The following is a 13,138-nucleotide window of genomic DNA, read 5'->3' on the forward strand; positions in this document are numbered from 1 at the left end:
ATGGTTTATTTTGCTCTTTGTTGTAGGACAGATGAATAGCAAGATCCAGTCAGGAATAGAGGGGTCTGAAGAACACTTGATTCAGACATGGATTTTTTTTTTTTTTAATGTGTTGTCTAATGAATGAAAGGAAACACAAATCTGGGGGAACAACATCAGTTCCAATGGGATCTGAAATAGTAAGGGATTTGTGGATTTTTTTTTTTTCTCCTTCTGTAGATCTTGTCCCTGAATTTGCTGAGATTGATAAAACAAACCCCAACTGTGTGGTTATCGGAGATGCAGCAGAAAACTTCACCTATGCAAACCTTAATGAAGCTTTCCGAGTTCTGATTGGGATGGAGAAGCCTGTTTTGATCTCCCTTGGAAAAGGGTGAGTTAAGCACTGTTTCTTCTGCAAGTCTCTACATTTTTCAATTTCCCCAAGTGAAATTAAGCACTGGGTGAGGCATCTCTTGAATTTCAGCTGTTGGTGATCATTTTTCTGTAGCCAGTGTGGAGTAAGCAGTTGTGTGGATGTGTTTCATCAACTGCTAGAGGGTGACAGATATAGCTGCTTTTTTGAGGAGGATTTGTAGCAGCTTTTAGAGAACCTGGAGATGCCGTGGTTTATAAGCACAGAAAATGTGCCTGTCTTCAACCCTTCAAAGTCAAGAATGTTCAAGAATGAGCCAGACCTTGATGAAACAATCCATATGTTTGCAGGTGGCGGTGGGAGGGTTAAATAGCTGTAGTTTTGTAAGCCACTATAAGAAGGACTTTTGTTGCTTTAAGAGCAAGTCTGAGAGACTCTTAAAAAACCTGTAGAAATCATGGAGAGTTTGGATTTTGATGTGTGTGACCCCCCAAGTGAATGAGTATGGCAAGAGGCCAGTAGGATTAAAGGCACTGATTGTCTCCTTGTCTTTGCCCCTGCAAGATCTGAGATGAGAACTGTTGATTTAACTGCTGCCTGTAGCCACGTGTTCCTGTCTGAGCTGAAAATAAATGATTTTTAATAGTTGAAAGAAACCCAAATAAAAAAAAAATCCAACAGGCCATGCTTGGATAAGAGGCCGTTGGTGTGGATTCGTGATGGTTTGATCTTCCAGCACCCTGAAGCATGTTTAGCTTGAGAATAGTGAGGAGGATCAGATGGTCCATAAATTCCCTGTTTCAGCCAACAGCCAGATTTCTTCTTCCAGGTTTGAATCCTGCCCACGTTTGTAGTGGTTGAGATGTGATACTGGATGTGGCTAATGGCCTGTGTGACGTAAACGACTCCTTACTGTTTAAGTGGTACTTAAAGATGCCATCTCTGAAAGTTGGTGTTAGCATCTCTGCAGGTTGATTCATGCCCTACATAAGGGAGCACTTTCATGCTGGTGGCTTGAGAATTGTTATACATAAAGAATAAGAAGCCAGGAGAGTTTTAATTTGCTACTGTAGAAACCCTGCCAATTCATGAAAGTAGCTGCAACGCACAAACTCCACCCGAACTATGTTAGAGGTGGGGTAAATGTTCCTCTGGTTGTGAGTAGAGTGTGGTGGCTGAGAAGACCTTAGGGGAGACCCCAAGGATATACTGAGAAATGGCTGGGCTGTAAACACATTTATAATATTCTCTGAACATTAAAGGTAAATTTTGACTTCTGCTTTCACATGCAGGAAAAATCCAATCAGGGAATTTGAATGTTTTCCTAAAAATAATTCAGTTAGATATATTGTGAGATTTGAAACAGGAGGTTATTAATGCCAGCGCTGAGTAATGACAAATCCCAACAGCCCTGAAGAAGTTCTTCTTATCTGCTGTGCGATGTATGGGCTTAAAAAAGACTGTGCATGTTTAGCTTGAGGAAACTGTAGTGACAGCTTTTTTCAGTGGCTCAATAGACTGTAATGGGCATGAAGACTTCTTAGTTTGTGGGATTTTGATCCAGCTGGGTAGAACAACTTATCAGTGGGAAGGAGCAGTTAAATCCTTTGTGTTGCCTTTACTGACACTCACACTCTGATCAGAAAACACGGGCAAAAAATAGTTCGTGTTTCTCATTTAGAATGATAAGGAGAAAATGTTGAGCCAACAGCAGAATGGCTAATGTTAATGTAGGTAAAATAACCAAGTCTTTTGTTACATAACGCCATCTTTCAAAATGAAATACAGAATCAACCTTTGTTTTAAGATTTGCAACGTGATCGATGCAAAAATGCCTTTGTACCCTGCGTATGTAAAAGTATTTATTTATTTGGTCGTTCACTGATGTAGACAGCTCTAAACCAGACCCACTGTTATTTTTTGAAACGTTATTTTTCATTTAAAAATATAGATTTTTGGATATTCTGAGCTCAGTTTTCACCATGAGCGTATTTTTTTTTAAAATGATTGATCATTTAGGTAATGTGACCATGAGTTCTGAATGTGTTGCCCTAGTAGGTAAGCTCTCTGACTCAAAGAAGAGAGATTATAAATTGGATTAATTGTTCACCTAACAAGTGAAGCCTGGCTGATGCGAAGGGCCATACACAAAAACCAGCTTCGTTTTTAACGTGCATAATCAGTGTAATTGGGTGGACCTTAACGAGGTGCCTACCTTGGGCAAGAAGGTTGATTTTGGTTGAAGTTTCAGTTCATTCCATAGAAAACGAAAGTGTCAGAGTCACTGAAGCAGAATGCCCTCCTCCTGAAAATGGAGTGATTTACATTTAGCATCTGTTTTGGGCTGAGAGTGGGAATTGGCTTTGTAATTTCTTCTGTCATGCCACTGTCAGAAAATTAAGCTGTTTACGCTAGACTATAGAAGGTTAATGGCTGTTCTAGCAAAGGTCAAGTGGTCATTTTAAAGGGAGGCTGTGCTGAATAATCGAAAATGGCAGAAGGATAAGGCATAAAATCTTAACTGACTGCTCATCCTACCTTTTTTTCCTGTCATATAGAAACCTGTCTTTGCTCTGATCAGGAGAGCTTGGAAGACCTATGTTAATATGAATTGCTATTCCAGAAAAACACCATAAAGATACTAACTAATTTTATGAGCTTCATGGCAACAGGAACATTTTTAGAAGGAACAAAATTTAGCTTGGAGGGCTTTCTTAGTCCAAATAAACAGTGCCCTGGCTTTCCTCATGTGGGAGGGTAGTGACAAGCAATGATGATCAACTCTTTGGGTCCCCTTCCAGATATACTGAAGAAGGTGTTACAGCTGCTGGTTGGTGCCAGCCCTCACCTTGTATCTGCCAAGGGGTCTCCATCATTGATTAAAGGAAGAGCAATGTAACTGCTGTCCTTTGTGAGCAGCTAGTACTCAGTGCAGTAAAATACAGGCCAACTTCATCCTTGATATAAGCTCGTTGAAATCCCTTTGAACCAGTGGAGGTGTGTCCCAGATGCAGATGGGCATCTGGTTGGAGATCTTTTCCCCAAACATTGCACGGTACTGAGCCTGTCCTTTACTTAATTTCTGGTGTTAAATTAGCCTGCAGAGTTTCTGATGACTTGACTTTTTGTTGCAGCCATATGGACATCTATATAGGCACAGAAATAATAAAATGTGGTTTCTTTGTATTTAACTGCCAACATTTCATTTCATTGGAACTTTATCACTTTCATTTCCAGACGCTACTATAAAGAAACCGATGGTCTGAAACTTGATGTTGGAGCATATATGAAGGCATTAGAGGTATTTTATAGCTTGCATTATGCTTACTCGCTCTGTGCACCTTGTTCAAAGAGTAACTGGTATAAATATGGGTCATCTTCTGTAATTACTCACCTTGGTGGAGGAAGTTTCCATCGATTGAAACTCGTTTGCTGCATTCTAAAGATGGGTGGATTCATTTGTTCATTTTTTAAGATTTTATTTAAAATGTGAACTTTTACCATTGTGGTACCTTTATTGGAAGTGAGGCCCTTGGAAGAAGGAGCCAGAAAAGGAAAACATGGAATATTATCTGCAAGATACCCAAGGAAAACTGAAGGCCCATTTTATATTTGGTGTAGCATTGTTAACACAGCCCTTGCCCTTAACAGTTTACAGCAAAAGGCCTTTATTCAGCAAGATGCATAAGTGCAGTCCTGTTTTTAAGCCTGATTAAGTTTGTGCAGAGCTGAAACCCAACAGATAAGCCAACCTAAGGATGAGAAAAGGAGAGAATCATTATGGTCCCTTTTATAGGCTTGCAGAGAGATTAAAAAAAATAATACAGAGTGAATGCAGAGAATAAAGCAAAGTAGGGGAGTATACAAGCACAGAAGATAGTGGATATAATGTATACTTGCAGCACATTAATTTCTATCCATGTGAGTTCTGGGGAGAGCTTTTGCCTCCCAGAATAAGGTCAGGCTTCTAGTTGTCTAGAAACAAGCTAGAAAGACCTTATTTATTCAAATTTTTTAGCACATTACTGGTTGCAGGAGAATTAAGCTTTTCAACTCAGGCTGGTCACTTGAACCATTAAAGAACAGGCCAAATGGTTGAAGAAACCTTTTACATCTCTTAAGGCTCTCCAGTACTTTTCATCATTTCACATGAAGGATATTTGCTAGTTCTTTGAGAGTGACGCTCTTACAAAAATGAGCAATACTGGAATTGAGTCTGAAGACTGCTCTTATGATAGAGAACGTTACAGGTTTATAACTTGAGGTGTTTCAGGAGAATCTTTTTCTCCTGCCAGAGAACATTAAATACTTCTGTTATCCAAATTCTCCGCTATTCACCTCACCCTCTAATCCATTGTGTTATTTAAGGGCAAAAATCAATAATCACATACTTATACAATTGACTGGAGTTATGGAGTTGAACAAATCCTTTTCTGATCAGCATTTTTTATGTGTATCTCTTTCTTCTTTTTTTCCAGTATGCTTGTGATGCTCAAGCTGAGGTAGTGGGAAAACCAGCAAAAATGTTTTTTGAGTCAGCCTTAGCAGAAATGGGAGTTCCACCACAGCAGGTAAGGTTTTTGATGCTGTGACCACTGGCTGTGCTATATAGTTATGCTCACTGATGCATTTTTTCTGATTTGCTGTCTTTCACAGAAGGTTAAAGAAGAGGTTGAAGGGAATGTGGCCAGGAGGATGTGGCAAACTTTGGGTAGTTATACAAATATTTTTTTTTCCAAACCCAGTGTGTTATACATGGGGCAGAGAGGTATCTATATGCAGGATCTTCCTATGAATTACTAAAAAAAAAAAAGAAATAAAAATTGTTGGAAAAAGGCTTCAGAGGGAAAAAAACCCATGTTTGCCCATTCTATCAAGTAATACAGAGTTGACAAAAGAGAACTGACAGCCAAGAGGAAAATGCTAGCAGGTGGAGACCTGTTGAATTTCTTCTGCCCTGTTTGTACTTCCTACCCTCCTGAAAGGCATGACATAATTTTCTCTCCTTTTTTGAGAGTTTTTTTGACTGTCTGCTATTTCCCTTTTCATTCCCTGTGTCTGTCTTTGCTCTGACTTGTGCTCTCCATACCTCCACCCAACTTAGAGTTTTCCATCTCTCTATTCTCTACTGTGGTTTCTCCTTCTACTTGTACTCTCTGTTGTGCTTTCTTATTTACCTTCTTCTCAGACCATATAGTTCAAAAGAACATGTGCTTCTGTGGTGAAATTCCTTTATTTGGAGTCAAAAGAAAACAATACAAAACAATAAAAGTTAGGTTTCCCAAGGAATTATGGAAGATGTTGTGCCCCACAAGATGAGAGGTGCCCCAAAGTCCACTTGTCAACTGGAGGTTGCAGCATGGTGGAATTGCGGCCAAAATGTTACTTATTTCCTTTGGTGTCACACTGACTACCTTTTTTTAGTAAAAGGGAAAGACAGAAGTAAAATATTTTCTAATTTATGTGAATGGGAAGCACTGACTGACTCAAAACCTCCTCCTGTGTTACTGCATTCATCACGCTTTCCAGAAACATGCTGAATGTGTGATGCTCCCTGCTTACTTAGTACAGCCCATTTTTTCCCCTCGCTGTAGTTGTGCCCAGATCGTCTTTACTGATTTGTTGTTATGTCACACAGGACATAAGGATGAGTATGAGATGACTCACAGACAGCAGTGAATTACAGCGTAATAATTCCATCAGGGGGGTTTGGTGACATTATAAACAACAGGAGTGAAGTTTGGGTGGCTTGTAGGTCCCTAGAGCCTGGAAATGAAATTATGACTCTGTAATTCAGTATGTGCTTGGGTTTTACTTTATTATAGAGTGGGGAGATAGAAAAGACCTAGTAGGCCATCTAATCCATCTCCTTCCCTGTGCAGGAGTGTTCCCCGCTCCCCATTTATTAATGTTTTGTCCAGAGTAGTTTTCAGTGAGCCAAACAACTGGGCTTCTGTAAGCACCCTAGGAACAGTCTTCACAGCTGAGTAGGTCTCGTGGGCAGGCAGCTTTTACTGACATTCATCGGGATACTTCCCTTTTAAACTGCATCTCCTTATTTCTAGTTTTACTCCAGGTAACAACCAAAGTAACTGCTTGCCTTCCTGGATGTTTTCTCCCTCCAGTTATCTCTAGACTTGTTATCACTACAGTAGTTGTCTCTTACTAAAACTGCGTGTTTAGCTCTCAGTAGCTTCCCTTGTGATTCGGTCCCTCTGCACCCCAACCTGCTGCGGTGCTCTTTTCTGTACTCCCTTTTGTTTGTCAATACCTTCCCAGTAACAAGATACCTCAGCCTGAACATAATATCCCAGGTACAGCCATGGCAATTATTCCATCCAACCCACAAACCAAAAAAATCCATTTCAGACACAGAGTAGCGTTTGAAGAACAAAGTAGCTGGAAGAAAGAACAAAGAAAAAAAAAAAAGAACCCACAGAGCTCAAGCCCTTGGATACTGTTTGTGTAAACCAGATGCACAAAGGGTTGTGTTTCCTTTCTGCTTAGATCAGAAACGATTGGTGTGCAGGAGTAGGAGACAAGATGCCTTTTTTGAGTTTTCTATCCTTGTGACCCTGTGTAGTGGCATTGCTTGCCCTTTCCATAGGTGGGACAGTGCGCTTGTCCTCAGACACTGTTTTTCCCAGCTCACAGTGTGTCGGGACCGTGTCAGCCCCTGGCACCGAGGGAGGGTGTCATTACAGGGATGTGACAGGACACCAGAACTCCCATCTCAAAAACTTCGCCCCAGGAAACAAATTTGATTTAATGCATCACCAAACTGGCAAAAATGCTCCCATAGGGTGAGCCTCAGTGAGTGGTTCCCATCAACTTTGGGAGGATTTGTTCTGGGTACAGAAAAGCAGTAATAGTCCTCAGCAGAGATTATTTATTCATTCTCTGCTCGTTGCCATAGTGCTGCTATTGACTCACTTTATATTTTGGCAGAGATTTTTTTTTTTTTTTGGTGTAGTTTCTAGTGTTAAATGCCATCAATTTGTTGTAGTAATATATCTAGTCTGTAGGTGTAATTTTTTGTATTCAGAGAGATTTGAGATGAAGGGAGTCTATGTCTAACCAAGGAGGAGCACAGTAGATACCGCTGCATAATGGCACCAGTCAGTCTGTGCCCTGACTAGGCCAGGTTGGACAGGGCTTTGGGCAACCTGGGCTAGTGAAAGGTGTCCCTGCCCATGGCAGGGGGTTGGAACTGGATGGTCTTTAAGGTCCCTTCCAACCCAAACCATTCGATGATGACTATGGAAAAAATAGTCTATGCTCCTGCAGTTAAAACCTGGATCGTGCTACACATGTGTAGGGAGGAACAAGTTACAGCACAGAAAACTACCTTAATTCTGACATATTTTCCTAACTTGACCTTGCAACTGACATTGACATTGCAACTTTAATGTTCTTTTGAGAAGGATTTGTAGGTTGTTTTAGCTAGTCATGCATCATGATAAAAACTCAGTATATGCAGTTCAGTGAGTTCATTAGTAGTGCGCTGTATTACACTTTATTCTGTCTCCTGAATGAGCTCTACTTCTCTGCATTTGTAATGACATGACAAGGACTGGTTTTACTTGCCTTTACTTTCATAAAATGTTTGCCAATAATTTATTCCACCTGTGGAATGCATTTAATCCATACCATCATTAAACCATTTTAGATGAGCTGTGCTTTTGAAAACATATTACAGTTTTCTTTCACCTGACTTTTAATGAAAAATACCTTTTTAATAAAGCTGTCTCACCACAGTAATTCTAGACAGTGGCAAATCTTAAATTTCTCAAGCTGTTTTAATCAATAAAGTTATCACCAGTCGTTTCCCTTGATAACTGCTTCTTACCGAGACCCTGACTTTTCCTTCTGCTGCTGAGATGTTTTCAACCTGCACTTAGAATAGGAGGAACTCCCCAAAGTCCAATTTTCATTTTAACCTTTCCTCAATGGCCTAGAAATAACAGATTGCCGGTATTACTTTAATAGATTGGAAATTTAAACCTCTTAGAGGTAACCAGACCTATCTTATGATTCAGTAATATGACAAAGAATAACACATCTTAAAGGTTACTGAAATGCCTAATTCATATGTTTTAAGGCAGCTGTAACAGTGGATGATTTTTACAGCTTTACAATAAAACCTAAATAATGTTAAGGTTCCGGTAGTTTTATATAATCATAAAAAGTTCTCTCTGTAGCAAATTGTCCTGCTTTAATGGAAGTTATGGCAGGTCATACTGGAGTGCATAAACCACTGGTAGTTAACCAATTCCCATTTCTGCCACCTGCAAGTCTCAGGTGGGAGTTAGTGGCGCGTGAGAGCAGAGGGAGGTCACCCCGAGAGTGGCACGGAGGACCTGCCGCCGTGCTGGCATCCCCTCCTTGCTCACTGGCCACGATGGGGGAAGATTTTCCATCTCCAAAAGAAGAGTGAAGCAGCCCAGTGAAGTTTCAAGCTTTGGGACCTGCTGAAAGCTTACTGAAACCTGGCTGGCCCTGCAGCCCTTGGAAATCTGCCCTGGAGGTTTAATGTATTTCTTTGTTTCACCTGCCTTGTTGTACACTTTCTGCCAGATCAGAGGCCACATGCGATATGCCCTTTGTGTGTTTGATGTTTGCACAGCTAGTAGTTCCGAGGTAGAAACATAATTAACAGAAGTATGGGATCCTGCAGCCTAGGAGTTTACCAGTTGGGCTGAGGAGTATAGGGAGAAAAGGAAATGCATCATACTTCTTGTGTAAAGGGGTTTAATAATGTATTAAATCATGATTAATCATGATTTTGTGTATAAGCTTTATTTCTTTATGTCCCTGGCACATTTAGCTTGATTAAGGTTATTAAGCCTGTAGCAAATATCTGTTTAGGCATAAGTATGTTAGACTCTAGAAGCCTTCACTGTGTTAAATACTCTGTTGAAGTTAGCACACTCCCTTCTGTGCATCTCTTCATTTGCATCCTCCATAGACTTCAGCCTCCAAAGCAGCGTACCTGAGCTTGTCCTAGTAAACACTGCATTGCAACACGAGTGTGGCTGGGTAGTACAAAAATTGTTGTCTTTCTGCCTCATTCATTTTCTTACTCCATAATTCCTTTTGTGATCAAGCATTTTTCTGTGATTTTGATTCTGAAACTCTGTTTGCAGACAAAAGATATGAGGTTCCCATTCACCACCCTACCAGCATCTCTAAAGGTTTATTAGTGTTGGCTACTTCTGTGGGTAAGAGGAGCCAGTCCCCCCTTCAGCTAACTCTGGGTCTGTGGCCCAGACACCACCCGTATTATTGCTGACCGTGATGGTGATCTCTGTACTGCAGACATTTATCCAGTGGGGATTATATTGTGCCTTCCCACCCCCAAATTCTTAGAGGTCACATTCGTCTCCTCCATTATCTCTGCTGATCTGGGTTGAGTTTGCTGGGGACTGTCCAACAGCAGTGGCTTCACTCAGCTTTGGCACACATGTGCTTTATTCACTGCATGTGTACAACCACATGTACCATCTCTCACCAGCTATGTGGTTTAGGAGAATATAAATTACACCCATATTAATTCTTTGATGATTTGTCTTAAAATGAGAGAGACTGTCTCTCTGCATTTTCACCCTTCTTTTTAGTAAATTTTTAGCTGAGCCAAAAGAAGTAACTTCCATGGAATAATTGAACAGATTAACGGTGTGATCCCTGTGTAAAACGTGAACATGAACGAGGATCTTTTAATTCTTGCTTTCAGTGGGTATGTGACCTTTCAGTTTTATATCTTTCTCTCTCTTCTTACCATATTGCAGTCAGAAAGGAAGTTAAACCCAGGTTTGACAGGTAGAGTTTTTTTATTTCCCTTGACAGTGCACCTTTTGACCTCTATCTTCTTGCCAATGATTTTTTAAATCCTAAATGATTTGGGAATAATTGCTCCTCCTTTAGTGATTATTGCCCTTCACCGATAGTAAATCTGTGAAATCCCCGGGGGCTGGAGTACATTTTTGTATGCGTATGCCACAAGCTGGCCTGGACAGGCATCGCTGCTCATCTGCAGCTGCACTTGCAGAGCTGCCAGGCATCTTGCAGGAAAACTTGCCTAGACGAGAGAAAATACAGCCCCGGCAAGCAAGAGGGTGCTTGGTGGGCTGCCCCGCTCTGCCCTTTCCCCTTTTCAGAGGAAATTAAGTTTTAGGGTTTTGAGAACCCAGGACTGAAATTGGCTTTACTTCAGAAATCTCATCCTGCATGCCTGGATTCAGGCTGAGCAAGGGCGTGCGGGTGGCGGAGGGCAGATCCGCTCCTGGGGTCTCCACTGCGGGACCATTCCCTGTCCCCCTTGGGGAGGTGTTGGAAGGAATTTTATAAGAGGGGATTATAAACTATTAAAGCCAGTGGTTGAGAGTGATTAAATATCTCAAAGCATCTTGGGGCGGAAACTGGTAATAGTGGTTGGCTGGGAGCGGTGTTGCCAGGTTCTTTGCAGCTCTGCATGTAACAGTGGGATTATTCTGTTTTCCTCATCTGTGTATGCATGCTTTATTTACTAATTGCTTAAAATTAACCCATCATTTTCTCCCCATTTCATGCTGGTTTGCTTGTTTGGAGGAGTGGTAGGGAAAGGTGAACTATATACAGGGGAAGGCATCTTATTAGGAACACACGCATTTCCATGAGCAAAGTGGATAAGGAAAATGATCCAATAATGAAAGGATGGAAAAGGCTGAGCCCTCCATTGTCTGGTGGCTTTGAGAGCAGAGAGCTGGAAAGGTAGAGCTACCTGTCCTAAAGCCTGCTGCTGCTCCTTCCCTTCAGGCATGTTTTTCCCAGCTCTGACCCCTTTGTCACAAGTCCTTATGTCTCTCTGCTCCTTAAAGGAGCTCTCAAAGTCTGGCCACAGCTCTCGAAGTGACTCTTTGAGGCAGAATGAAGCAAGGGTGGGCATGTATAAACTGTTTCAAAATAAACTACTTCATCGTGGTACCAGACAAATGAACCTTGACTTGAGAGGGCATCCTATTACATCCCATCACCTGAGGTGTGGTGATCGTCCCTCACGTGAACAGTATTAAAAAACAACATGGAAGATAGACTGGGCTGATAACAACTATATATAATCTTGCACACCGCACCTGGTGCTTTACTCAAAAGAGGATTTAGTTTTTATCAGCTGAATCTGTTTCAGATACATGTGTTCATAGCTCAGTTTGGTTTATGAATGGTCTCAGAAAATCTTCCGTTCAGCTGCAGCTTTAGGTATATCCTGAGATTTCCTTTCCTAGTAAGTGGGAGAAGATTCTGTGGTAATTAGGTGTTTAATAAAAATAGCTCTGGAGCTTTAGTATTTTTAGACTTCTTCAATATTTATGGTTTAGTCCTGCCCAGCAGACTGCTTACAGAGTGGGAACTGGAGGGTGGGTGACACAAAAGATGAACTGGCTCTTGTATAGTTGCATGCTATGTAAAAAAGAGGTGCTTCCATGTGAAGGCAAAGGAAGAAGAGGATTTTCTATGTGGCAGAACTGGTAACTGGAACAGAGCCTGCAACACAGGCTTTCTATATGTTTTTGACCTTAAAGCTGTATGAAAAGACTCAACATTCCTGTTGGTTGCTGCTTCTGGAGAAGCTGATCCCTGCTTCTGCCGTGTGCGCCTCATTCCCATGACCTCTTTGACAAGGGCCTATTTATCAGTTCTCCACAGATGGAAAAACGCTGGGTTGGCTTTCTGTGCGTGCCCAGCGGAGTCCCCCCTTGGTGCTGCTCTCAGGAACCCGCCTGCCATCTAAGGCAATCCTGGTCCCCTTGCAAACATGCCTTTTAACCTCCCAAGCCCCATACATGGGATGAGGACCCGTCATGACAGATCCTAGAAAAAGCTCAAACCACCAAAATATGAGGGCAATTTCTTTTGTAAGAAAAGAAACACTTTGCAGAACGACTCTGTGTATCTGATGTGCAGGTGTGAAAATAATCAAAAGTACTTGGAAGGAACGGGAATTCGGGCAGAAATTTCTAGCGCTGCAAAGTGCCATAATTGTGAAAGCCTAGCAGTGACGTCTATGAAACAGGAGGCTGTGTCAGCAAGATAGAAGATCATGTGGCTAAAGATGCAACTAATTAATGTATTTTAGATAAAATTCAGTTTTGATACAGAAGGTGCAAAAGCATACTTTAAAATCCAGTAGATAAACTAGATTACATATTTTCAAAGCTGGTGTGTTTCCACAGTTTTAGGTGTTGCCTCTGTTCTCTTCAGAGTAATTCTGAAGGCCTTTGGAAGGTTGAAAGCTGTTTTTTTTGCTTATTAATTGAAGATTACTGTTTTGTGTATATGCTGGTTTTTGTTGAAACTGTAAAATGAGCCCCCCCAACCATTTTTAAATTTGAAGAATAAAGTAATAATTTTTAATGCAGGATGATAATAAGCACTTGAAATTTTGAAGATGCAGTTGTTAATGAGAAAGTCCCCTTGGTTGATACGCTTCAATTTAACAAAGATCGTTAACAAAGATAGGAGCTCTGAAGTGGGCATGCGTGCTACATGTATTCGTCGGACACTCAGACAAATTTTAGCACAGCCAGAAGGGCTTTTCTCAGTTACATTTTTTTGATAATCTACTCAATTGAGTTTATTAGTATTTGCATAGTCTTAAGCTGACTGTAACACAAACCATGCTAGGCCTGTACATATCATATCACTTTGTGCAAAAATAAAGAAATCAGATTTTGCAGTGGTTTTCCACATCTCTGTATCAACCTGAGCATGGGTTGGGATCAAGCTCTACGAAGTTACACATCTCAG

At 41.0% G+C, this 13,138-nt stretch overlaps 1 protein-coding gene across 5 annotated transcripts in view; it reads left to right on the top strand.

The window, feature by feature from the left end:
• Positions 1-13,138, top strand: part of LHPP (phospholysine phosphohistidine inorganic pyrophosphate phosphatase) — a 96,107-nt gene that overhangs the window by 14,477 nt on the left and 68,492 nt on the right. For all 5 annotated transcript variants that reach the window (XR_012624051.1, XR_012624050.1, XM_074831489.1 and 2 more), the window contains exons 3-5: positions 220-373; positions 3,593-3,656; positions 4,834-4,926. Coding sequence is in view for 3 of the 5 variants with exons in the window: in XM_074831489.1 (XP_074687590.1) it covers positions 220-373; positions 3,593-3,656; positions 4,834-4,926 (311 nt within the window). In the remaining 2 variants the exon portion in view is untranslated. The remainder of the gene's footprint in view (positions 1-219; positions 374-3,592; positions 3,657-4,833; positions 4,927-13,138) is intronic.

The sequence above is a fragment of the Strix aluco genome, chromosome 7, assembly GCF_031877795.1.
Source record: "Strix aluco isolate bStrAlu1 chromosome 7, bStrAlu1.hap1, whole genome shotgun sequence".
Taxonomy (NCBI): Eukaryota; Metazoa; Chordata; class Aves; order Strigiformes; family Strigidae; genus Strix; species Strix aluco.